Source organism: Brassica rapa, chromosome A10, assembly GCF_000309985.2.
Source record: "Brassica rapa cultivar Chiifu-401-42 chromosome A10, CAAS_Brap_v3.01, whole genome shotgun sequence".
NCBI classification, from domain to species: Eukaryota; Viridiplantae; Streptophyta; class Magnoliopsida; order Brassicales; family Brassicaceae; genus Brassica; species Brassica rapa.
The window spans coordinates 11637712-11665202 of NC_024804.2; the positions used below are offsets into that span (position 1 = coordinate 11637712).

The 27491-nt window shown below is 38.0% G+C and overlaps 4 protein-coding genes across 5 annotated transcripts in view; 3 read left to right on the top strand and 1 right to left on the bottom strand.

Moving 5' to 3' along the window:
• The window catches only part of LOC103845090 (putative FBD-associated F-box protein At5g56560), a 23894-nt gene extending 15456 nt beyond the window's left edge, over nucleotides 1–8438 (top strand). Inside the window, exons 3-5 of the mRNA XM_033282171.1 lie at nucleotides 2203–6982; nucleotides 7075–7209; nucleotides 7474–8438. Coding sequence (XP_033138062.1) covers nucleotides 5516–6982; nucleotides 7075–7209; nucleotides 7474–7746 — 1875 coding nt within the window. The 5' untranslated portion in view covers nucleotides 2203–5515 and the 3' untranslated portion in view covers nucleotides 7747–8438. The remainder of the gene's footprint in view (nucleotides 1–2202; nucleotides 6983–7074; nucleotides 7210–7473) is intronic.
• Nucleotides 7–3758, top strand: LOC117128986 (F-box/FBD/LRR-repeat protein At5g56570). Its single transcript, XM_033282177.1, has one exon. The coding sequence runs from the start codon at nucleotides 991–993 to the stop codon at nucleotides 1207–1209; it is 219 nt and encodes a 72-aa protein (XP_033138068.1). The 5' UTR covers nucleotides 7–990; the 3' UTR covers nucleotides 1210–3758.
• Nucleotides 8439–8653: 215 nt separating the features above from the next.
• Nucleotides 8654–24719, bottom strand: LOC103845091 (mitogen-activated protein kinase kinase 6). 2 transcript variants are annotated; one of them, XR_004452524.1, is made up of 9 exons: nucleotides 24417–24719; nucleotides 24185–24269; nucleotides 23945–24079; nucleotides 23551–23778; nucleotides 23285–23467; nucleotides 22917–23140; nucleotides 22786–22831; nucleotides 22537–22691; nucleotides 8654–8802 (listed from the first exon to the last, which is right to left on the bottom strand). XR_004452524.1 is itself a non-coding variant. In XM_009121920.3 (8 exons), the coding sequence occupies exons 1-8, from the start codon at nucleotides 24491–24493 to the stop codon at nucleotides 22599–22601; spliced, it is 1071 nt and encodes a 356-aa protein (XP_009120168.1). In that variant the 5' UTR covers nucleotides 24494–24719; the 3' UTR covers nucleotides 22423–22598. The 2 variants fall into 2 exon arrangements, 1 of the variants encoding a protein (XP_009120168.1); XM_009121920.3 differs by lacking the exon at nucleotides 8654–8802 and having other exon boundaries at nucleotides 22423–22691.
• Nucleotides 24720–25077: 358 nt separating this feature from the next.
• LOC103845092 (glucan endo-1,3-beta-glucosidase 13) lies at nucleotides 25078–27467 on the top strand. The gene is made up of 4 exons (XM_009121921.3): nucleotides 25078–25367; nucleotides 25640–26923; nucleotides 27015–27048; nucleotides 27130–27467. The coding sequence occupies exons 1-4, from the start codon at nucleotides 25322–25324 to the stop codon at nucleotides 27275–27277; spliced, it is 1512 nt and encodes a 503-aa protein (XP_009120169.1). The 5' UTR covers nucleotides 25078–25321; the 3' UTR covers nucleotides 27278–27467.
• Nucleotides 27468–27491: the final 24 nt, after the last annotated feature.

Below are 27491 nucleotides of genomic sequence, written 5' to 3' on the forward strand. Positions count from 1 at the left end.
GGTTTTGGAGAGAAAACTCGGTTTTACTGTTTCTGCGGGAAAACTCGGCTTTTTGGTTTCGGCGAGAAAACATGATTTTTCGATTTCGGCGGAAAATTGATTTTTGCGGTTTTGGCGGGAAAATTGGGGTTTGCGGTTTTGGCGAGAAAATTGGGATTTGCGGTTTTGGCGAAAATTTTGGTTTTGCGGTTTTGGCGGGAAAACTCGGTTTTACGGTTTCGGCGGGAAAACTCGATTTTTCGGTTTTCAGTCGGAAAACTCGGTTTTGCGGTTTTGGCGGAAAACTTGGTTTTGCGATTTTGACGAAATACTCAGTTTTGCGGTTTTGACGGGAACACTCGGTTTTGCGGTTTTGACGGGAAAACTTGGTTTTATGGTTTTGGCGGGAAAACTCGGTTATGCGATTTCGGCAGAAAAACTCGATTTTCGGTTTTGGCGGAAAAACTCATATTTTGGTTTCTGTGAGATAATTTATTTTTACGGTTTTGACGGAAAATTCATTTTTTGATTTTGACGGCAAAAAACGTTTTTGCAAATTTTATATAATTTAATTAAAATGGTGAAAATATAATAACAAAACTGAAAACTCATGGGTACACCATTACCCTTTTGTATTTACCCAACATAAATATGGGTTTTAAAATTAATACCCATGGTCGATCCAATAAATCTTAGACGGGTAAAAACCCAACCCATTATTAGTGGGTTTGGGTAAACCCATGGGTAGTTACCCATGTTAACATCCCTAGCCCCAACGACGACAAGGAGATTCATGGGTTTTGGATAAATGCTCCTGCTTTGGAGACTTTGAACATTAATGATACAGTCAGTAACTTTCTTATGCTTAAGTTTATGCCCGAGGTGACCAAAGCGAATATCCAGGTTACTTGTGTCCAAACTGAGAAGTTCATTGGATCTCTTACCTCAATCCAACATCTTTCTCTATGTTCTCGATCTTCTTAGGTAAGAACCTAATTTATTACCCCTATAATGTCAAAAATGTTTCTTCTATGTTTGGTTATTGTCAGTATATATACGTACTTCATTTTGCAGACTCCATATCGCCGTGGCTCTGTATTTCCCTATCTTGAACATCTAGAGCCATGTACATGTTCTGCGGGATGGGCCAATCTTCTTGCTTCTATACTCAATGACGCTCCAAGGCTCCAATCTTTAAGTCGGTATGTAGTATTGACTTTTTTTAACTAGCCACGACCAAACGTGAAATTTTGGAGGCTACACGCAGTTCACGGATTTTAATATAAAATATTAAAAATTATACAAATTTGGGGATCTATGTTTATGTTATTTATTTCTTAAATTTAGAGGATATAAACCAATGTTTTACAGAAAAATAATATGCCATCAAACCATTTTATGTTTCCACCTTTATTTTTGAACGATCTACACTTGAGAGCTACCGTCCCCAGATGAAGACCAAAATAAATATGATTTTTATATGATATCTAATTTTTATAAATCAAAATATCAAAAAACTAAACCGAGATCAGATTAAAATTGAATAAACCAGAAACCGGAACCAAACCAAAATGGATGTGATTTTAATATGAAATCTAATTTTTATAAACCAAAATATTGAAAAAATGAGACTTATTTCGAACATATGGTTCTTATGCATGTCTCACTTCACGGAAAGTGTGGATCTCGTCCTAGTATATATATAACGAAATCAGAAATCAGTTACCATATATAACAAAATTCATTAATAAAAGAAAAATATATAGAACCCACATAATGCTGAATAGACACTTTTAGAAAAGAGGAAAGTCTTTCATTATATACATATAACTTTTCTATGTTATTCATAGAGCTGGACATTTTATCTGTTAAATTTGATTCGATTCGTTATTAGTTTTGATTCGATCCAAAAATTCTGAATATCCGTAAACTTTCGAATCAAAACAAATACTAAAAATCAGTATCCGTTAAAATTGAAGCAAATCACAAATATTAAAATATTGAAAAGCGGATATCCGATCTGATCCGACAATATATAAATACATGTATATCTTGATTATATTTAAAGTTTTTAATGTATAAAATTATATAATTATTATTCTAACATATGATTTGATAAATTCTATTCATATTATTACTATATAAAAGTATTAAATTAAAGGCACAATTATGACAATTATAATTTTTTTCTTAAGTTTTGTGTTATTATAATTGTTAATTAAGTTCAAAAAATTTACAAAATATGTAGATTCTCTACTCCTTGTCATATATATCATGCAAAAAAATTTTACAAAACAAATATGTATCAAATTTTTAAGATTATTTGTATTAATCAAAACATATGAGATATCCGTAAGTATTCGTAAATATCTGCAAATATCTATTTATTTTTTGGATATCCGTTTTTCCGAATATCCGTATTTTTCCGAAACAAAACAAATAAAAAAATTAGACATCCGTGATATACGAAGCAAATCGCAAATACCTTTAAAATCCGGATATCTGATCCACGTATTATATGATTGAGCCGAATGAAATCAATTAACAATATTTAAAAAAGTTATTCATTGGGTTGAGCCAAAGTCCGCATTTTATGATTCTGGTTAGAGAGTTACCAAATCAGGAATATTGGGATGAGTCAAAACTAGACTTCTTTTCCACGTAGAATGGAAACTAACCTTTGCTGATTATTTTTCTCTTCTTCATATATCTAATCTATTAAAACAGAGTCCTATTTTTTATCTACTATTAACGAGTCATACTAGGACCATCTAAAAAATTACTTAATATGACATATTTCATTATTTACATTAATAATAAAACAAATTTAAATTTAAATTTATTTTTAAGTATAACAAGTTTTGTTGAGAAAGAATCTAACAAAATCTTACCAACCTTCTAAATATTTTTATAAAATAACACTTAATTAATTTCGTAAATACTAATATAACTTTATAATTCAATGTTAATTAAAAATTTATTATAAAACAAGAAAATGAAATTATATACTATTTTATATATATTTTTAATTATATTATGTATTATATTAAAATAGAAGTACTATATGAATTAAATATGTGTAAATTTATCTATTTTATTTTTAAAATAGTTTCATTTAAATAAATTATCACTCATCATCAAAATACGTTAGAATTCATAAACTATATTATATTTTTTTAGAAAAATAAATTTATAAATATAAATTCATTAACATAGGTTAAACTTTTATATTTACAACTACATATTATTTTATTTTTTTTTATTTTGAAACTCTCAACAATATATTGTTTAAAAAATAATAATATACAAAAATATAATAGTTTATAACTAACCTTTAGTTCATATACTATTTAAAAATATGTTATTAGAAAACTATGAAATTTTAATTATTCATTCAAAATATTAAAGACAAATCAAATTTTATTTATAAATTTAATATTTATATTAATTATAAACATATTCTGAGAGATGTATAAAAATCTTACCGAAATTAAAATTATTTATATAAAATAATGTATTAATTTAGTAACAAAACTATTTTGAAAATCATATAATCTCCCACCTTAAATATAGTTGTGTAATTTTCCAAACAACTTTGACAAAATATAAAATTTAAAAAATAAGTATGCAAACTTAAAATGATAATGTTTTAAATTTTTCAAAAGGTATAATCATAGCTAATAAAGAATAACTTCTTGAAATGTAACACGAAAAAACAAACAATGTTATAAAAATTAAAGTAATCTAATATTTTGAAGTCTTAATTTAATAACAAAAAACACTTAATATCATAACAGCCAAAAAATATTCTATATCAATAAAATTTACTAAAATAATATGATGGATGCTACCATGTATACAATTTACTAAAATAATAGGTTTATATTCACAATATATAACACTAAAATTAAAATTATATGCTTAAAATGTTTATAATAAATCAAAAGTATACATTCATAAAATGAAAAATATCCGCACGAATGTGCGGGTCAAAATCTAGTATCTATACTACTAAAAGAGAAGTACAAATAAGAGATAACCCTAAGACTTACAACTTAATTACAATACAATGCCATTGAAATAATTAATAATCTTAAATCTAACTTATTTTTTTCTAAATCTATTCCATAACAAATTCATGATAAATATTACACTTAATGCACATTAATACTATAAACCTTAATATGTAAAGTAGAAAAATTACTTCTATAAATTCATGGGTATTATCCTCTATTAAATAATGTTTATTACTTTTCAAAATTTTATTGTTAATGAAATCAATTAACAATATTTAAAAATTTTAAAGGATATGTTGTATTTGAGAATAAAAACTTAATAATGAGAACATATTTAAAAAGTTCCATTTTACTTGATAATTCTAAATTTGTACCTAATTAAAATTTTCAAATAACCAATTTGACTAATCTATTTAATTGACGATATTGTTTTAGATATATGTAACTAAAATGCTATTAGAAAATTATTTTTAAATTATGTATAATTTTACACATGTTCAATTAAATTTTACCTTAAATTATTTTTCTTTAGTAAGGATTTGAAATATTAGATTTGGTAATAACATGTACATTTAAGTATTAGTATTAAAAAGAATATTCTTCAAGTTTTTTTATGTAAAGAAAAACATTTAGATAAGATAACAATGTTGTAAAATAAAAAAAAAGTCATATAAAATAAAAATCCTACATATAATAAAATGTTAAAGTCAATAAGTTAAAATAAAATTAATTTGATAATAATATAAATACAAGAAATGCAATTACTCATTCTAACAAATTACTCATTTTCATAAGTATAATATACATATTTTAGTGTTAAAAATGGATGACGAATATTTATATATTGGGTTGAGAAATTAAAAATTAAAATTACTTATATAACGGATTGAAAATTTAAATATAGTTATCATTTATGACCAAAAACCTATCAAAACATCTCAAACATTATTTTCGCATATATATTTTAGTTTATAGAAAACACACACATAAACTAAAATAAACTAAAAATATATATTTTAATTATTATGCGTAATGTCATAATAAAAATAAATAATACGTGAAAAAATAAATAAATATTATGTTATTTATAGAAAACAAAAATATATTTCTAAAAAATGAAAAAAGTGGTTTCTCTTTTTTACTGAGAACCCAAATGTTGTAAATAATTGTTTCCAATGTGTATCAAACCCGACCAATGAAAGGCTACTAGCATCTCCTTTACCACTGCCAATTCGATATCGGGTAAATAAAAATGATATCGGTCAAATAAAAACAAATATTCGCGTGATATTTACATTTACAGTTATATAAATCATTTTACTTTTACTATAAGTGGAATTATGTAACAGCATTTATTATAATTTTTATAGATTATATAATGGTGTAAAAATATTTAGTTACATTAAGTAAACAAAAAAAACACATGTCGGGTCGGGCGGGTCTAGTTCTAGTATATATTAATCTCGAAACCTAATTTAAACGTAGGATTCGTTTCTCTGTGTCATAAAACTAGCCAGGATATGGAGAGGGCAGCCAAGATAAACAAAAACATGGTGAAACGTCTGAGACTCAATGACTTACCAGATGAACTGATCTTGAAGATATTCTCAATGCTTCCGAACTTTAAAGAGAGCGTTGCAACACATCTCATATCAGAGCAGCACGAGAATCCTTATAATCTGGTGTCGGACGTCACGTTAGAATATGATAATGAGGAGAGTTTCGTGACTTTCATGAGTTTTTATTACGGATCTTTGTTGTCTGACGATGATCAGATCCTAGAGAGATTGCATCTCAAGCTTAACAGAAACTATTCGGCTTCAGACATCAACTTTTGGGTTCAAGTGGCGGTTAATACATCTGTAAGAAAGCTGAGATTCAACTTGTATGGTGGAACCCTAGTTCTGCCAAGTTGCTTGAGTACTTGCACAACCCTAAAATCATTGATACTCCGTGAAGTAACTATCAAGCATGTTCCTCGTGGTTTCTGTTTGCCATCTCTTAAAAGTCTGCACCTTTTCTCCGTTGAATTCTCGCAAAAGGCATCTAACGCAAGGCTTTTACAAAATTACTATGGTATAAATGATGAGGTTAGATTTTGCTTGCCGTCACTAAGAAGTCTGCACCTTTTATCGGCAGTACACCATACGTCTGGTCTTCTTACACATCTTCTACAAAGTTGTCCGATTCTTGAATATCTGGTTGTATCCCAAACCGAACGTGAGTTGAGTCCGGTTTTTAGTGTTATCCCACCTGAGTCTCGTTTGTCATCAATCAAGAGTCTGCACCTTTTATCTGTCGAACTCTCGAATGATAAAGCTATTGCAACGCTTTTAAAAACGTGTGCAGGCTCTCTTGAATATTTGGTTTTAAACAGAACCTGCTATAACTATTCGGAGCGTGTTTCCTTGTCGTCACTCAAAAGTCTGCACCTTTTATCGCCTAGTAGTAATAATATAGCGTGCAATTCTCTTACACGTCTTCTACAAAGTTGCCCGGTTCTTGAATATCTGGTCGTAAGCCAAACCGAACGAGATTATATGCCAATGTTCAGGGTTATCCCACCTGAGTCCTGTTTGTCATCAATCAAAAGCCTTCACCTTTCATCTGTTAAATTCCATGGGGATGAATATGTTGCAACGCTTTTAAAAAGGTGTGCAGCTCTTGAACATTTGGTTATAAGCCGAACCAGATATGACAATGTGAAGTTATATAGTATCAATGTGCCTACTTTGAAGAGCTTAACTATTAATAACTCAAGAGAGAAACGTACTGACGACGACGAAAAGGAGAATCATGGGTTTTTGATAAATGCTCCTGCTTTGCAGACTTTGAACATTAAGGATACTGTCAGTAACTTTCTAATGCTTGAGTTTACGCCAGAGGTAACAAAAGCGAATATCCAGGTCATTTGTGAGCAATCTGAGAATTTCATTGGATCTCTTACCTCAGTCCAACATCTTTCTCTATGTTCTCCAAATTCGGAGGTAAGAAAACTTTGTTACCCCCCAAGTAATGTTTCTTCTATGTTTGGTTATTCTCATTCTCAGCACAGTAAATCATATAACTTCATCTGTAGATTCCATATCGCCGTGGCTCTGTCTTTCCCTATCTTGAACATCTAGAGCTATGTACATGTTCTGCGGGATGGGTCAATCTTCTTGCTTCTATACTCAATGAGTCTCCAAGACTCCAATCTCTCAAGCTTATGTCGGTATGTAGTAATAGTATGGACTTGTTTATTTTACTAGCATGTTAATTAGAGTTATAACGATGGATATACTTGAATGCATAGAATACTAGTATATCATTAATCCATTTTATGTATATTTTTGAACGATCTACACTTGTGAGTCTTGGGAGCTACCACACTGCTCTAGAAGTTCTTCATAAATTAGTTAGAAGAATGAAACTGGTAGGTAGTTCCCACAAAGGGCGAACACTAACTCACGTAATGTTTTTTTTTTGGTGGTCTCAGAATCATAGTGCCCAATACAATGATCCGATGAGCTTTTGGGAAGAACCAGCAGTTGTTCCCGAATGTTTATTGACGCATCTAGAGATCTTTGAATGGAGACAATATGAAAACACAGTGCAGCATAGGAAAGTGGCTGCGTGCATACTAGCAAACGCTACTTGTCTAAAGATGGCAACATTTTCAACAAGAAGTAGAAACAAAGATCATCGCATGGTCATGAAGTTAAAGAAACTGAAAAGAATTTCGAAGACATGTCAGTTAGTTTTTGAGTAAACACTCTTATAATGAATGGTGTATGTCTCTAGAAGAGATGCAAGTTTCTTCTTCCTTTTTTTCTCTGGCTCTACTTTTTATGTTTGTGGGATTTTTTCCCGAATCTCCATATCTTCTTTATATTATGAAAACAAAGCCAGTCTTAGATTAATGTTTGAAACGGTGCACACTCTTTATGCATCTCAAGAAGATACTCAGAACAAAGATATTCGTATAATTAAAATCACAAAATAGATGGGATTTTTGCAAAGATTTTGTAGAGTATATGAAATATTTATACCCTTGTACAAAGTAATATGAAAGACTGTGAGCAAGAATTTTCTTGATCAATAATCAAAATTCCACTAGTAAGTAAATAATCATTTGACTTCTATTCTAATAAACACTAGATCTCGCGCGGGTTTTTATTTTCATTTATTTTTATAAAAACATTTTGTTTTCAATTCTACATTGGTATATATTAATATAATTTTATCGTATATTTTTAAAACATAATAATTTTATCATATATTTTTTAAAAATATAATTGATTGTTTCCAGATCACGTTTTTTTTGCTAGAAAAAGATTAATAATTATTTAATTCCTATAATGTAGTAGACATATTATTTAGTTCTTATAATCTAGAAAGTGAGTTATTTAGATCTATAATAATGATAATATTAAAAACTAAATGTAACATGACTCTCTAATAATAGGTTCATTAAGTCCATTTTTTTAAAATCACATATGAGTCAAAGTTGTGACTTCTCTTTTAATATATAAGATGAATGGGTTTTTGGAGTATAGACTCATGAGAGTGTCTATGACTCATCATCTCCTTGGATAGGATCTCTCAAATAAATTTCTCGTGTCAAGACTATGTTATATAGTTAGCGTTTGATTTAGTCTTTATGAAATGTCATAATCTTGGAGAAAAAATAAGTTATATAATTGACTCCGTCTACTTAATCACGTATTCAACAAAAACCTGAATATTTCATATTAAAGAATGAATAATAAAATCTCATCCGGTTTTGTTCATTAAGTAATAATAATCTTTTCCGACGCTCAGACACTGATGATAAGAGTTTCAAGGCTCCTAATCAAATGTTGTAGTATAAAAGATATCAAACCAGTTTTAAGTAATTCTAAAGCAAAGAGAATGCAAGACCATGCTTAATTTAAGTGCTACCAGTTTTTGAAATGTTTTTAAATTAGATTACTACCTAAAATGCAATAAAGGACAAAATTTTCTTTCTTATAAGAAGGGAGAACTCATGGGCTATGGGAATTGATCTTGGGTGATCAAGATTCAACCTAAAGGTGTCAACTTTGAACCAATCTATATCTACCTTAGGCCTAGACACAATCCTAAGCAAACTCTATCCCTAGATGAATGCTCATTTACCTAGATAACTCAAGCATCAAATCCATTTGGTTGAATGTTATCTAAGTAATCATTAATCTCAAGTCTACTAGCCATCTTAACACCTTTAACAATAAATCCCTTTGGTAAAGGATGTTAAAAGCTTAGGAGAGTTGGTTCATGCATTTCATCAAACACCTTCCGGGTATGAAATGCCTAGAGCTCAACTTTAGAGAGACCAACTCTAAAGTTGCATTAAAAGCCCTCTACTAGCAACGAATAAGATTGATCTATACCTAAGCACCTTAGATCTAGCTTAATCACCCTTAATTAATCTCCCTAACCCATGAATCCAAAGATGACTACTCACTACTTTCCATGATGAGCCCAAGAATCAAAGATGATTTGGTGCTAATTATGATTAGTGATCAAGATAATCAAGCAATCACAAGAGAGAAATGATCAAGATATGATCTTTCACCTAAAAGTTCTTTTGTGATTAGATAGAAAACAAGATAAGATCCTACAATTAGGTCTGAAGGACCTTTATAGTAGCTTAAAGTCGAACCTGGTTTAACCCAACAAACCTGGGTTAACCAAAACACAAATTGGTAATTATCTGGTCAAACACGGAAAATGTTGACTTTCTTGACTCGCAGCGGCCACGTGAAACCGCTCCGCCTAGCCGCTGGGACACTCGCAGCGGCTTCCTTGCTTCGTCATCACACCGCTGCGACAAGTACGAACGCGGCAGGGAACGGGGTATTTTTCCCAGCGGTCTCGTCACACCGCTGCATCAGGCCGCTCCCGCACTTGGTCTCCATTTCTTGAGTCTTCATCTCTCGAGCGTCTCCAGCGGCTTCGGTACACCGCTGCGACAAGTACGAACGCGGCAGGGGATGAGGTATTTTCACAGCGGCTTCGGTTAACCGCTGCGTTAGGCCGCTCCCACACTTAGTCTCCGTTTCTCAGCGCTTGCAGCGGCTTCTTGAGGGGCCAAAAGGCCGCTGGGACGTCAAAAGGCCGCTGGGATACTTAACCTCTGCGTCTCTTCTCCGAGAATCACCAATCTTGCCTCCAAATCATCTCTAAATACTCCAAAGTCACCATGTGAAATCTCCATCACCTGATAAGGACATATGTAATGCAATGCAACCTAAACATATCTAAATGCTATCCTAAATGATCAACATGTGCAAAAATGAATGGTTAAAACAATGCAAATTGAGAAAATATCAACTCCCCCAAACTTGTATCTTACTTGTCCTCAAGTGACCTTGTAGGAACTCATAAGAGAGAGAGGTTTGAAGGTGGAAACTCATAGCCAAAAGTAACACTTCCTAGCACTCAACTTAACATCCTAAAGAAACATAGCAAATAGCATGAGCAATCTCTTTATTATACTCTAGCTTCTCTAGGCCTATCCATACTCTTTTTCCTCTACTCAAGTTGCAATACTCTCTACCAACAAGTCCCTTCAATCAGCTCTCACATTGATTCACACACACACACACAAGGTGAAGTCTCACAAATGGACACATGATCTCAATCATTTGGCTAGGTATGCAATGGTCTAATATGAATGAAAAGATGGGTTCAAATGTTTTTATTTAAGGGTGGTTACCACTCAAAACAAGGAGCTTGATCATTATGCAAAATTTATCTAAGATTAGAAGCAACTCATGCATACATAGATTCATTCTCATCATTCTACCCCATTTTGTTATAAATGATCACAAGTTCTACCCTCTTTATCATCATCTCAAAATCAATCTAAACCCCTCACATCACTCACCCAATGTACAACTCTTTTTTTTCATTTGACCCACTCACTAGGGATTTTAATCCATTTTCCACAAGTTCTAACTTTTTTTTCATTTCCTTCCCCAACTTCTTTTTGATCTTCTTTTTTTTATTAGGGGGAAGGTTCTTTGTTGCATAATCAAGAGTTTCTTATTATTTTTTTTCTTTTTTTTCTTTTTTTATATATATCCCTAGGAGCTTTCTTTTCATATCTCTCATCTTTCTCACTCTCCAAACCCAAGATATTGAAATTTAAAACACACAAACCCCTCTCACCATCCCCAAATGCTAACTCATTGTGCTAGCAAGAGATGAGAATAAACCTATGTCGCCTCCAATACTCTCAAGATTTTGCACATGACAAGCTATCAAAAGAGGCCTCACTCATGCAATTCAATGTTTGGTCTCAAAGAATGGTTAGGGTTTTAGGGTAAGGAGTGCCATTTGGGTTAACAAAGATAGGTATGAAGGAATAAGATAACCCAAATGTGTATGAGATCCATGATCAAGTATGCAAATGCCCATATGCAAGAGAGATTAAGTTCATTCAAGCCAAGTTTAGATTGGAGCTGATCTTAAGAACAATGCTAACATCAAGCAAGCAAACAAGTTTCAAGAAGAGTTTTCAAGGCTCGAAGCGTGCAAGGTTTTCAAGAGATGCTTAAGCTACTTGATATGTTTAACTAGGGTGTCATTTTGAGTTCTAGACAAGAGTTCTTTGCAAGGCATTTTAAATCATTGTTCCCAATGCAAGTGAATGCAACCTATATGCTCTAAACTCAATCTTAAAAGTGCAAGTGATGCAACTACATGCTTCTTTTTGTGTTTTTCAAATTTTTTAAATTTTTTTGGTTTTTTTTTCTATGCATATATATATGTACAATGCAATGCATGAGACTCAAATCATCAAAGAAAACATGATCAAATACTTGATACCTCCCCCAAACTTTGTTCACACAGTCTCTGTGTTAGAAAGTAAGAGGAGATACCGAAAAGAGAAATAAATGCAAAGAAAAACTGGTATATACAATGGAAAGGGTGAGGATGATACCTGGCTAAGCAAAGGAGGATGCTCCCTCCGTGTCGTCGTCATCGGTAGCGACTGAAGGAGACTCGTTGGAGGAGGCTCGGGGTGGAGGAGCTGTGTTCCTGCGTCTACGACGGAGTCGCTACTCCGGGGAACAAGGAGGTCCATAGAAGACAGGGTATGGGAGAGTAGATGGACCAGCACCAGCCAACACGTCATCCCGTTGACAACCAGAACCGATAGACACTTGAGAGAGAAGTGCAGTGACCTTTTTCATCTGTCTCTTAAGCGCTTTCACTGAGTTCTTCAGCTTGTAGATGGTGGAATTTTGCATCTTGTTCCACCGAAGCAACTTGGCGTTTTGAGAGAGATCTTGGCGCAATGCAACGTTCGGTGTAACTCCACCATAAGGCTGAAAGTGGTATCTCTCTGTCCCATACACCGGGGCTGGTGTGGTCGGTCCTTCGTCATCAGCATCATTAGGACGAGCTGCCCGAGAAGAACTGGCCTTGGTCTTCTTCTTGCGCACTTTGGTGATGGTCTCAAGTACACCAAAATCTGCGGGAATGAGCTCATGAGCAGCTGGAGCGAAGAGCACATGCCGAGGATCAGATAGCGTCGTCAACCTCTCACAAGGGAGAAATATCTGTAGCTGCTCAGGGTCGAGATCAGTGGACCAAAAGGGGTAACCATACCGATCGCCGGATTGGCCGCTAAGGAAGTGGGTTTTCTTCAAGTAAGCAAGATCAATGGAGGCTGGAGCATGATCCCGAGGTCCCAAATCTATCCCAAATGCGTCCAAGATCGGAGTAATGAAGCTCCGGATAAACAGCGTCGGTTTTTCATTCGGAGTTGTCCAGGCCCAATCTCGATAGTACTCAAACCGCTTCATCAACAATCCCACAAGTCCCAAATCCTCAAAATCTTCCGGATCGGTGTGGAGTAGCGTTCCTTCCTCAAGAATCGGGAGAAGTCCAAGAGCTAGAAGTTTGAGCTCATCATCGTTTGCTCCGCCCGGTTCCCTCCGTGAGTAAAAGGTGTGAGTAAGGACCTTGTGGGCATATCTCACTCCCGGGTTAGAGATGTCATTGCTCTTGTCCTCTCCCGCTGTAAGCGACCACCCCGTAATCACTGTCCATATGTCATCCACAATTGCCGACCTAGCAGGTTAGAAACGACTCACGGTTGTCCGAGAAACCGAGAATGGAGCTTAGCTTCTTGAAACCCACCTTATAGGTTCTCTCATTGATCTTAAAGCTGATGCGCCCAAACCCCTCGGTCCTATGTTCGTCGCAATGGTATTGCACGAAGAATGTAGACAAAAACTCACAAGAAGCCTCCTTGTGAACCCCGTAGCTCATGCCAAGTAGTGACTCCATGCCCATGTTCCGGAGAATCATCCTTACATCTTCATAGATCCCAAGCGCATGAAGAGCTTCAGCATCCGGAAATCTCATGGGGTTCCATTTGACATCATTATAAAGGCGCTCATAGAGTTGTGCTGAAGTCGGTTTGCTGGTTGGGGGCACTCTCTTCCGCTTCTTAGCTGGCTTGGGAGCAGGTGTTTCTTCCTCCTCATCTTCAGTCTCAGCTCTAAGACCCTCTTCTATCATATCTTCGATCTCTGCCTCCAATGTCGCTCTGTCAGCTGGCGACTTTTCTTTTTGCTGTGGAGCTTTGCGCCGGGAAACCTGAGCTGGTGGGTTTGGCGTTGGTCGGCCTGCTCGTGGTGGGTTGGTTCTTGTCCCAGCTCGAGACGAAGTGCCTACATCCACAATGTGATCAGTTCCGGGTCCGCGATCTTTCCCCATGTCCTACTATCAACAAGCTCGAAAATGTATAAGTGATACGATCAATAAGAAACAAATTAAAGCTTGTGAAGAGTTAATAAGTTCAGAAGCAACATGTGGTGTTCATACTCATCTTATATAACTCAATAGACCCAATTCTAACATCAAACAATCACTCCCATGTCAATTTTCGAAAACCCCCAATATGAACCCTAACTTTTTCAAATCCTAATTCAGCTCAATTAGAGTCGTTTTTCATCTACCCAACTCATCAATCAAGCATAAGAAGACATAATTAACGAGTATTGAACAAGAAATCAACCATGCAACCACTTTGAAAAAGTTGGAAATTTTGAATGCGAAAATTAGATGGCGATTTCTCTATACCTTAGCTTGTTTCAGATAAACAAGGGTAGAGAAATGAAAAGTCAAAGTGAAATCACGGAGATAGCAACTTGAATCAACGAATTTGGTGAAGAATTGAGAAAGTTATGAGTTTTTTTATGCTTGAGAGAATGAAAGTATGGAGTTTTGTGATAAGGGAGAAGAGAGATACGGTTTTCGGGGGAGAAGAAGGAGATGGAAGGTATCGTGGTTCTTTCTCATGATTTTCTCTGATCTTATAGAGGATGTTGTGGAGGTGTTTATGGATGATTTCTCTGTCTACGGATCTTCGTTTTCTGCTTGTTTGTCAAATCTTAGCTGGGTCCTCAAGAGATGTGAAGAGACCAACCTTGTGCTGAATTGGGAGAAGTGTCACTTCATGGTAAAGGAAGGGATTGTGCTTGGACACAAGATTTCAGAGAGGGGGATTTAGGTAGACAAGGCCAAGATTGAAGTGATGGTTGGGTTAGCTGCACCAAAGACAGTTAAAGATATTAGAAGCTTCCTTGGTCATGCTGGATTCTATAGAAGATTCATCCAAGACTTCTCGATGATAGCAAGGCCAATGACTAAGCTTCTATGCAAGGAGGCTGCATTCGTTTTTGATTGGGAATGTCTACAAGCCTTCAAGATGTTGAAGGAGAAGCTGGTTAGTGCCCCCATTGTGCAGCCACCAGATTGGGATCTCCCCTTTGAGATCATGTGTGATGCTAGTGACTATGCTGTGGGAGTTGTTCTTGGTCAAAAGAAGGACAAGAAGACTCATGTGATCTACTATGCGAGTAAAACTCTTGATGAAGCCCAAATGAAGTATGCTACAACTGAGAAGGAGTTGCTAGCCATTGTCTATGCCTTTGAGAAGTTCAGAAGCTACTTAGTTGGGTCAAAGGTCATAGTCTACACTGATCATGCTGCATTGAGACACCTCATGGCCAAGAAGGATGCTAAGCCAAGGCTGTTGAGGTGGATCTTGCTCCTACAAGAGTTTGACCTTGAGATTAGAGACAAGCCAGGAGTTGAGAATGGTGTAGCTGATCACTTGTCTAGACTGAAGATTGAGAGTGGGATCCCTATTGATGAAGGGCTTCCAGAAGAGCAAATCATGGCAATTGGAGCAGTGGTAGCAGTTTGTGAAACTGGAAAGAAGCTTGAAGAGGTGAAGGCAACTGAAGAGAAGGGGCCTTGGTATGCTGATTTGGTGAACTACTTAGCCTGTGGAAGAGAGCCACTTGATCTTGAAGGATATGCCAAGAAGAAGTTTTACAAAGATGTGAAGAGATACTATTGGGATGAACCTTACCTCTACATCCTTTGTAGGGATCAACTCTATAGAAGAGCAGTAGCTGATGAAGAAGTTGAAGGGATCCTCACACACTGTCATGGATCATCCTATGGAGGGCACTTTGCAACTTTCAAGACTGTCTCAAAGGTGTTACAAGCTGGATTTTGGTAGCCTCATATGTTTAAAGACACTCAAGACTTTGTCTCTAGGTGTGATTCATGCCAAAGGAGAGGAAACATCACCAAAAGGAATGAGATGCCTCAAAACCCAATTCTAGAAGTAGAGGTGTTTGATGTGTGGGGTATTGACTTCATGGGACCATTCTCATCATCTTTTGGCAACAAATACATCCTTGTAGCAGTCGACTATGTCTCCAAGTGGGTGGAAGCTGTGGCAAGTCCCACCAATGATTCTAGAGTGGTGATCAAATTGTTCAAAAGCACCATCTTTCCAAGGTTTGGAGTTCCAAGAGCTGTCATCAGTGATGGAGGTTCTCGCTTTATCAACAAGCTGTTTGAAAGTCTTCTCAAAAAGAATGGTGTAAAGCATAAGATTGCAACTCCCTACCATCCTCAGACAAGTGGTCAAGTTGAGATCTCCAACAGAAAAATCAAGTCTATTTTTGAGAAAACAGTGGGGACTACAAGGAAAGATTGGTCCATCAAGTTAGATGATGCACTATGGGCTTATAGGACTGCTTACAAGACTCCTTTAGGAACCACACCTTTCAACATTGTGTATGGGAAGGCTTGTCATCTACCGGTTGAACTTGAGTACAAAGCATTGCGGGCTGTTAAGTTGCTGAACTTTGACATCAAGAGTGCCAAGGAGAAGAGACTTCTCCAACTCAATGAACTGGAGGAGATCCGACTTGATGCTTTTGAGAACTCAAGGATTTACAAGGAGAAAACCAAAGCTTTTCATGACAAGAAGATCTTGAAGAGGGAATTCAGTGCTGGAGATCAAGTGCTTCTCTACAACTCTAGACTGAAGTTGTTCCCCGGAAAACTCAAGTCAAGATGGTCCGGTCCTTTCAAGATCAAAGAAGTTAGGCCATATGGGGCAATTGTGTTATGGAACAAGAATGGTGGAGACTTTACAGTCAATGGACAGAGAGTTAAGCTCTACATGGGAGCCACAACAGAGGAGGAGAAAACCTCGGTTCCTCTCTCCGACCCCATTCCCGCCTAGCCAAAAAGAAAGGAAGTCAAGCTAGAGACTTAAAACAAGCTCACTTGGGAGGAAGTCCCATGTCTATCCTTGCACATATTTTTATCTTTTAATTTTCTATTTCTAGTATGTATTTGGCTATTTTTCTGTGTCTATCAGATTTTCAGGTCCAAAAGGAGAGATTGTGGCATTAAACGAGGTGTGGTGAGGTTCAAAACGCTCACAGCGGCCAACCACAGCGGCCTAAGCATACCGCTGCGACCAAACGAGAAGATGAGAAATATGCTTTAAGTGTCACAGCGGTCTCTCGGAGCGGTCTCCTCAAACCGCTGTGAAAATACTCTACTCCCTGCCCGATTCGTACTTGTCGCAGCGGTCTGTGAGGTTTTGTGGCAAGAAGCCGCTGTGAGAGGCGCATCGGTCTTGTGGAGCGGTTTACGGTGACCGCTGCGAGTCTCAATTGCGCGTACCGACGTCGATTTCCGGTTCAATTCAACTGAACCGCATCGGAATCAGCAAACCGGTCGCGAGAAACTCCTTCTTCTCCCCCGAATATCGTATCTCTCTTCTCCCTTATCACAAAACTCCATACTTTCATTCTCTCAAGCATAAAAAAACTCATAACTTTCTCAATTCTTCACCAAATTCGTTGATTCAAGTTGCTATCTCCGTGATTTCACTTCGAATTTTCATTTCTCTACCCTTGTTTATCTGAAACAAGCTAAGGTATAGAGAAATCGCCATCTAATTTTTGCATTCAAAATTTCTAACTTTTTCAAAGTGGTTGCATGGTTGATTTCTTGTTCAATACTCGTTAATTATGTCTTCTTATGCTTGATTGATGAGTTGCGTAGATGAAAAACGACTCTAATTGAGCTGAATTAGGATTTGAAAAAGTTAGGGTTCATATTGGGGGTTTTCGAAAATTGACATGGGAGTGATTGTTTGATGTTAGAATTGGGTCTATTGAGTTATATAAGATGAGTATGAACACCACATGTTGCTTCTGAACTTATTAACTCTTCACAAGCTTTAATTTGTTTCTTATTGATCGTATCACTTATACATTTTCGAGCTTGTTGATAGCAGGACATGGGGAAAGATCGCGGACCCGGAACTGATCACATTGTGGATGTAGGCACTTTGTCTCGAGCTGGGACAAGAACCAACCCACCACGAGCAGGCCGACTAACGCCAAACCCACCAGCTCAGGTTTCCCGACGCAAAGCTCCACAGCAAAAAGAAAATTCGCCAGCTGACAGAGCGACATTGGAGGCAGAGATCGAAGAGATGATAGAAGAGGGTCTTAGAGCTGAGACTGAAGATGAGGAGGAAGAAACAACTGCTCCCAAGCCAGCTAAGAAGAAGAAGAGAGTGCCCCCAACCAGCAAACCGACTTCAGCACAACTCTATGAGCGCCTTTATAATGATGTCAAATGGAACCCCATGAGATTTCCGGATGCTAAAGCTCTTCATGCGCTTGGGATCTATGAAGATGTAAGGATGATTCTCCGGAACATGGGCATGGAGTCACTACTTGGCATGAGCTACGGGGTTCACAAGGAGGCTTCTTGTGAGTTTTTGTCTACATTCTTCGTGCAATACCATTGCGACGAACATAGGACCGAGGGGTTTGGGCGCATCAGTTTCAAGAAGCTAAGCTCCATTCTCGGTTTCTCTGACAACCGTGAGTCGTTTCTAACCTGCTAGGTCGGCAATTGTGGATGACATATGGACAGTGATTACGGGGTGGTCGCTTACAGCGGGAGAGGACAAGAGCAATGACATCTCTAACCCGGGAGTGAGATATGCCCACAAGGTCCTTACTCACACCTTTTACTCACGGAGGGAACCGGGCGGAGCAAACGATGATGAGCTCAAACTTCTAGCTCTTGGACTTCTCCCGATTATTGAGGAAGGAACGCTACTCCACACCGATCCGGAAGATTTTGAGGATTTGGGACTTGTGGGATTGTTGATGAAGCGGTTTGAGTACTATCGAGATTGGGCCTGGACAACTCCGAATGAAAAACCGACGCTGTTTATCGGGAGCTTCATTACTCCGATCTTGGACGCATTTGGGATAGATTTGGGACCTCGGGATCATGCTCCAGCCTCCATTGATCTTGCTTACTTGAAGAAAACCCACTTCCTTAGCGGCCAATCCGGCGATCGGTATGGTTACCCCTTTTGGTCCACTGATCTCGACCCTGAGCAGCTACAGATATTCCTCCCTTGTGAGAGGTTGACGACGCTATCTGATCCTCGGCATGTGCTCTTCGCTCCAGCTGCTCATGAGCTCATTCCCGCAGATTTTGGTGTACTTGAGACCATCACCAAAGTGCGCAAGAAGAAGACCAAGGCCAGTTCTTCTCGGGCAGCTCGTCCTAGTGATGCTGATGACGAAGGACCGACCACACCAGCCCCGGTGTATGGGACAGAGAGATACCACTTTCAGCCTTATGGTGGAGTTACACCGAACGTTGCATTGCGCCAAGATCTCTCTCAAAACGCCAAGTTGCTTCGGTGGAACAAGATGCAAAATTCCACCATCTACAAGCTGAAGAACTCAGTGAAAGCGCTTAAGAGACAGATGAAAAAGGTCACTGCACTTCTCTCTCAAGTGTCAATCGGTTCTGGTTGTCAACGGGATGACGTGTTGGCTGGTGCTGGTCCATCTACTCTCCCATACCCTGTCTTCTATGGACCTCCTCGTTCCCCGGAGTAGCGACTCCGTCGTAGACGCAGGAACACAGCTCCTCCACCCCGAGCCTCCTCCAACGAGTCTCCTTCAGTCGCTACCGATGACGACGACACGGAGGGAGCATCCTCCTTTGCTTAGCCAGGTATCATCCTCACCCTTTCCATTGTATATACCAGTTTTTCTTTGCATTTATTTCTCTTTTCGGTATCTCCTCTTACTTTCTAACACAGAGACTGTGTGAACAAAGTTTGGGGGAGGTATCAAGTATTTGATCATGTTTTCTTTGATGATTTGAGTCTCATGCATTGCATTGTACATATATATATGCATAGAAAAAAAAACCAAAAAAATTTAAAAATTTTGAAAAACACAAAAAGAAGCATGTAGTTGCATCACTTGCACTTTTAAGATTGAGTTTAGAGCATATAGGTTGCATTCACTTGCATTGGGAACAATGATTTAAAATGCCTTGCAAAGAACCCTTGTCTAGAATTCAAAATGACACCCTAGTTAAACATATCAAGTAGCTTAAGCATCTCTTGAAAACCTTGCACGCTTCGAACCTTGAAAACTCTTCTTGAAACTTGTTTGCTTGCTTGATGTTAGCATTGTTCTTAAGATCAGCTCCAATCTAAACTTGGCTTGAATTAACTTAATCTCTCTTGCATATGGGCATTTGCATACTTGATCATGGATCTCATACACATTTGGGTTATCTTATTCCTTCATACCTATCTTTGTTAACCCAAATGGCACTCCTTACCCTAAAACCCTAACCATTCTTTGAGACCAAACATTGAATTGCATGAGTGAGGTCTCTTTTGAAAGCTTGTCATGTGCAAAATCTTGAGAGTATTGGAGGCGACATAGGTTTATTCTCATCTCTTGCTAGCACAATGAGTTAGCATTTGGGGATGGTGAGAGGGGTTTGTGTGTTTTAAATTTCAATATCTTGGGTTTGGAGAGTGAGAAAGATGAGAGATATAAAAAGAAAGCTCCTAGGGATATATATATAAAAAGAAAAAAAGAAAAAAATAATAAGAAGCTCTTGATTATGCAACAAAGAACCTTCCTCCTAATAAAAAAAAAGAAGATCAAAAAGAAGTTGGGGAAGGAAATGAAAAAAAAGTTAGAGCTTGTGGAAAATGGATTAAAATCCCTAGTGAGTGGGTCAAATGAAAAAAAGAGAGTTGTACATTGGGTGAGTGATGTGAGGGGTTTAGATTGATTTTGAGATGATGATAAAGAGGGTAGAACTTGTGATCATTTATAACAAAATGGGGTAGAATGATGAGAATGAATCTATGTATGCATGAGTTGCTTCTAATCTTAGATAAATTTTGCATAATGATCAAGCTCCTTGTTTTGAGTGATAACCACCTTTAAATAAAAACATTTGAACCCATCTTTTCATTCATATTAGACCATTGCATACCTATCCAAATGATTGAGAACATGTGCCCATTTGTGAGACTTCACCTTGTGTGTGTGTGTGAATCAATGTGTGAGCTGATTGAAGGGACTTGTTGGTAGAGAGTATTGCAACTTGAGTAGAGGAAAAAGAGTATGGATAGGCCTAGAGAAGCTAGAGTATAATAAAGAGATTTCTCATGCTATTTGCTATGTTTCTATAGGATGTTAAGTTGAGTGCTAGGAAGTGTTACTTTTGGCTATGAGTTCCCACCTTCAAACCTCTCTCTCTTATGAGTTCCTACAAGGTCACTTGAGGACAAGTAAGATACAAGTTTGGGGGAGTTGATATCTTCCCAATTTGCATTGTTTTAACCATTCATTTTTGCACATGTTGATCATTTCGGATAGCATTTAGATATGTTTAGGTTGCATTGCATTACATATGTCCTTATCAGGTGATGGAGATTTCACATGGTGACTTTGGAGTATCTAGAGATGATTTGGAGGCAAAATTGGTGATTTTCGGAGAAGAGACGCAGAGGTTAAGTGTCCCAGCGGCCTTGTGACGTCCCAGCGGCCTTTTGGCCCCTCAAGAAGCCGCTGCAAGCGCTGAGAAACGAAGACTAAGTGTGGGAGCGGCCTAACGCAGCGGTTAACCGAAGCCGCTGTGAAAATACCTCATCCCCTGCCGCGTTCGTACTTGTCGCAGCGGTGTACCGAAGCCGCTGGAGACGCTCGAGAGATGAAGACTCAAGAAATGGAGACCAAGTGCGGGAGCGGCCTGATGCAGCAGTGTGACGAGACCGCTGGGAAAATACCCCGTTCTCTGTCGCGTTCGTACTTGTCGCAGCGTTGTGATGACGAAGCAAGGAAGCCGCTGCGAGTGTCCCAGCGGCTAGGCGGAGCGGTTTCACGTGGCCGCTGCGAGTCAAGAAAGTCAACATTTTCCGTGTTTGACCAGATAATTACCAATTTGTGTTTTGGTTAACCTAGGTTTGTTGGGTTAAACCAGGTTCGACTTTAAGCAACTATAAAGGTCCTTCAGACCTAATTGTAGGATCTTATCTTGTTTTCTATCTAATCACAAAAGAACTTTTAGGTGAAAGATCATATCTTGATCATTTCTCTCTTGTGATTGCTTGATTATCTTGATCACTAATCATGATTAGCACCAAATCATCTTTGATTCTTGGGCTCATCATGGAAAGTAGTGAGTAATCATCTTTGGATTCATGGGTTAGGGAGATTAAGGGTGATTAAGCTAGATCTAAGGTGTTTAGGTATAGATCAATTTTATTTGTTGCTAGTAGAGGGCTTTTAATGCAACTTTAGAGTTGGCCTCTCTAAAGTTGAGCTCTAGGCATTTCATACCCGGAAGGTGTTTGATGAAATGCATGAACCAACTCTCCTAAGCTTTTAACATCCTTTACCAAAGGGATTTGTTGTTAAAGGTGTTAAGATGGCTAGTAGACTTGAGATTAATGATTACTTAGATAACATTCAACCAAAGGGATTTGATGCTTGAGTTATCTAGGTAAATGAGCATTCATCTAGGGATAGAGTTTGCTTAGGATTGTGTCTAGGCCTAAGGTAGATATAGATTGGTTCAAAGTTGACACCTTTAGGATGAATCTTGATCACCCAAGATCAATTCCCATAGCCCATGAGTTCTCCCTTCTTATAAGAAAGAAAGCTTTGTCCTTTATTGCATTTTAGGTAGTAATCTAGTTTAAAAACATCTCAAAAACTGGTAGCACTTAGATTAAGCATGGTCTTGCATTTCCTTTGCTTTAAAATCACTTAGGACTGGTTTGACATCCTTTATACTACAACATTTGATTAGGAGCCTTGAAACTCCTATCATCAGACACATTACACATCATGTATCTTACCATATCATATACAAAATGCAGAAGAAAAAAAGAAGGCTTACTTATCTAAGGCAGTTAACAGGTGGTTCCAGAGTGCCAACAAGTATCCCGAGATCAATATCCATGTCCTCAAACTTCTTTATGAATGGATGACTCTGGGAGCATTAACAAAAACCGAATGTTTCGTCAAAAGATCCTAAATGTTGTTACCAAGAGAGAAAAAGAGAGTCGTGGGTAAGCATTACTTACCAACAGGTCCAAGGATGATGCTCTTGCTGGAGGATCCTTTTGTAAGCTGTTTGAAATGTAAAGAAGAACCATTTTAACCATTACGAAATTGCAAAGTATACGAAAAAGCTAATAATGAATTACCCACTTACCAGGCTGATACAAAGGAGCAAAATTCAGGGGAGAATTGATCAGAAGGAGCAGTTGGTGGTGGACTCTCTACGATTGCTGCCAAAAGCTCATAAAAGCTAGGCGGGTTTTGCTGGTCTTCAGATTCCAAGTATGGGAATCTTCCTATTGCACATTCTAACACTGACATCCCCAAACTCCAAATGTCGCTGCTGTAGTCGTATGTGCTTCCACTGATCCTCTCAGGCTGTGAGATGAAGAAGTTAAAAAAGGAAAAAAAAAAGACATGGTCATGTATGATAACAAAACAAGAGAGGTACTAGAAAATGAAATGGAAGAAATCTGTATAGTAAATGTTTCTAAATGTAATGGTTTTGGAATGTTTTCGTACCGACATATAGTTGTAGGTTCCAACAAATGTGTCCCTCTGTCCCATGGAGCTAGCAAGACTTGCACTGACACCAAAGTCCGAGATTTTCACTTCTCCTTTATGATTCACAAGAAGGTTTGATGGTTTAATGTCTCTGTGTATGACATGTCTTTCGTTGTGCAGGTAAACTAGCCCCTGCAAAACCTGTTTACAAGAGAAAATAACTAAGATTGATAAACTCATGAGAATGATGGAAGTATCTTTAGTAATGGTTTGAATCAGTGGACCTGTTTACAGACGACAGCAAGGTAAGGCTCAAGGATAGTCTTCACTTGTCTTATGACATCAACAAGAGAGCCACGGTCCATATACTCAAGCACAAGGGAAAAGGCTCCATTGTGATAGAAAGAGTGGTAGCAGACAACAACATGTGGACACTGAGATGATGCTTGGTTTATTTTGAGCTCCTGGACAATTTGCTTACGAATTTCTTCTTGTATGTTCATCTGTATGACCTGTAATTCATAAGAAACGAACACTCAAATAAACAATTCCATGAAAAGATCAAAACTTTTCTACTTGCTGTGTTATGAATCCCTGAGGGCTAAGATGATACCACATACATTGCAAGGCTGAGGGAAGAGAACTTGCTGTAGTTAATCAATGAATAAAAAAACGTACCTTCATAGCAAATAACTTGCCAACCCATTTGTGACGAACCAATTGTACAACTCCACCGCTGCCTTTACCGATGACTCTCACAGTCTCTAAGTCTTCAGCAGTGATTTCGAAATCAAGCTCTTTGCTATCAGAAGGCTATAACCAAAGACAAACAAACACACACAAGAAACTGATTCTTCTCTACAACATTGATTGGTCTCTTAAAAAAAAGGGATTAGGGGTTTAGATAAGTGAGATTACCCTCGATTGCTTATCATCTGACGTCAGCTTTAACCCCTTCTGGTTTAGAAGAAAATCTCCATCGTGAAACGTTCCACTTGCAGTCCTGTACGTATTCACCAATTTTAACCCAAACACGTTTCAATCGAAGATTCGATCAATTTAAACCTTTGTTCGCAATCAGAGATTCAGAATCCAATAAGATTCTCGAAGGAAGTGATAAAAAGTGCGATTGAGAATCGCGGAAACTTACAAGAAGGAAGAGATTGGGGTTTGCTGAGCTGGAACGGAGAGCTTATTAAGCTGCTTCAAGTTCGATTTGAGCTTCATCCTTTTTGGGGCGATCTTGGGACTATCGCTCTAAACAAACTATTAAGAAAGAGAAGACGACGACGATTCTTAGTGGTAACGGACATAATTTTGAACGCGTAAGACCGGGAAGATAAAATTATTATATTAATTAATTAATAAAAAACTAAAGAAACTGAATGTATGGGCTGACTATTAAATGGGCCCTAAGTCGGCTCATTAGTGTAAAGACGGTCGAAATAGTTCCCATCGGTTATCTCCGGTATGTTGATGTATTTGCTTCTTTTTTTTGGAATCGAAAGAAAGTTGTAATCTTTTACATTTATGGAATATTTTGCTGTAAGATAAGCATATATTTATTGATCGAATTTATCATCTTATTTCGAGAGCGTATAAACATAAATTACATGGGACCGGTCTCTTTTTCTTTTCTGGGTCATATGGGACCGGTTTTGCTTTATAATGGGGTAGTTTTTGAGAATACACAAATAACGGGGGAGAGAAATTAAAGTTGTGGAAATACTCTCAAAGCTAAGCGGATTCGATAGAAGTCTATCAAATCGAGTTTATTATACAGTCTGTGGCCCGGTTTGTTTCCGACCAGAGTCCTACTTCTGACAAGAAAAAAAAAATTTAGAAAAAAAAAACTAAAACTAGTTTCCTACTCTTGGCGGAGAGAGAGAGAGAGAGTCAGAGACAGCTATTTGTAGAGAGAGAAAAAGCTTTAAACTTCTTTTTTTTTTAGCAAAAAAGCTTTACACTTTATTCACAAAGATTGAAGAAGCTCGAAGAAGAAGAAGAAGCTTCCTTCTTTCGAGAAAGGAAGCAAGATAGTGCATTTATTCATCAATGGGGAAGCTCATCTTCTCCATTTCTCTCCTGCTTCTGCTTCTGGGTTTATCTCTCTCTCTCTCTCACCCTCTACTATTCAGTGAACCCTTAAACCAAATGATTCTCCACTTCAGTGAACTTTATGAGACTTTGTTTTGCTACATATTCATTAGTTTCCAGCTTCGATTCATATCAATAGAGAATTTGATAGATTACATTATCTTCTTGTAATCTACTGTAGAGCTCGAGCTTATGCACAATTGCAGTTCTTGAAACACTGACAAATTTGGTCGGAAAAGAAAAACAATTGATTCTGTCTTCTTCTTTTTTTTGCAGACGGTTGCTACGGTGGCAAGGTCGGAGTTTGTTACGGAAGAAGCGCCGACGACCTTCCGACACCAGCCAAAGTAGTCCAGCTGATAAAACAGCACAACATCAAATACGTCCGAATCTACGACTCCAACTCCCAAGTCCTCAAAGCATTTGCTAACACAACCATCGAGCTCATGATCGGAGTCCCAAACTCCGACCTCAAACCCTTCTCCCAGTTCCAATCAAACGCAGACACGTGGCTAAAGAACAGCGTCTTACCATACTACCCAACCACCAAGATCACTTACATAACAGTCGGAGCCGAATCCACCGACGACCCGCACACCAACGCTTCCTCTCTCGTCGTCCCCGCGATGCAGAACGTGTTAACCGCTCTCAAGAAAGTCGGCTTGAGCAGAAGAATCAAAGTCTCCACGACGCTCTCCCTCGGCGTCCTCTCTAGATCCTTCCCTCCTTCCGCTGGAGCCTTCAACAGCAGCTACGCGTATTTCTTGAGACCAATGCTCGAGTTCTTGGCGGAGAATCAGTCTCCTTTCATGGTCGATCTTTATCCTTACTACGCTTATAGAGATTCTCCCAACAATGTGTCTTTGGACTATGTGTTGTTTGAGTCTTCCTCCGAAGTGATTGATCCCAACACCGGTTTACTCTACAAGAACATGTTTGATGCTCAAGTCGACGCGCTCTATTACGCGCTGACTGCTCTAAACTTCAGGACGATCAAGATCATGGTCACCGAGACGGGCTGGCCGACCAAAGGCTCACCCAAGGAGAAAGGTGCTGCGTCTCCTGACAACGCAGAGACGTATAACAGTAACATTGTAAGACACACGGTTACAAACCAAGGCACGCCTTCGAAGCCTGGAGAGGCCATGGACGTTTATATATTCTCATTGTTCAACGAGAACAGGAAGACGGGTTTGGATTCGGAGAGGAACTGGGGGCTGTTCTATCCCGACCAGACGAGTGTTTACCAGCTGGATTTCACGGGGAAGAACGGCGGGTTTCGGTCGAATTCGAGCGGGGGGAACTCGAGAGGGAGGAGTGAGAGCTGGTGTATTGCTTCTTCGAAAGCTTCGGAGATAGAGCTGAGAGGTGCTTTAGATTGGGCGTGTGGTCCTGGGAATGTTGATTGCACGGCTATTCAACCGAGCCAGCCTTGTTTCCAGCCGGATACGTTGGTTTCTCATGCTTCTTTTGTGTTTAATAGTTACTTCCAGCAGAACGGAGGTACGGACGTTGCTTGTAGCTTTGGAGGAGTTGGTGTTAAGGTCAACAAAGACCCTAGTAAGTAAACAAAAGTCTCCAGCGTTCGTTTTTGCAAAATCACGAATCAACAGTCTTGGTTTAAATTGAATCTGGTTCTATGTTGTTACAGGTTATGACAAATGCGTATACATAACCGCAGGCGGGTATGTCATTAAAAACAAACTTTGTTTCAGATTTGCAAATTGAAGTAACTATGCATACGTATTCTTTGAAATCTTGTACAGGAACAACACCAAGGCGACGAATGCATCTGCATTGAATTCATCTGCTTCTACTTCACGTGGGAACGAATCTCTAGTATGGAATTTGAGTCTCTGTCTCGTGATCTTGTTGTTGTTCAGTTTGCAAACTACAAACTCACAGGCATTGTGACCAAGAATCTGAAAGAAAAGTGAGTCAGTGTTGTAGCAGGAATGTAGCAATAGTGAGAAAAGGTAAGATTTGCTCCTCAACGTTTGGTCTAGAAATTGTTACCATCTAAGGTTTTGTCTATCTTCCTGAAGTGAGTTGTTGTACAGACATTTTATCTGAGAACTTGTAATGCAATCACCTGTGTCTATGATCTTGTGATTTGAATCTATTTTGG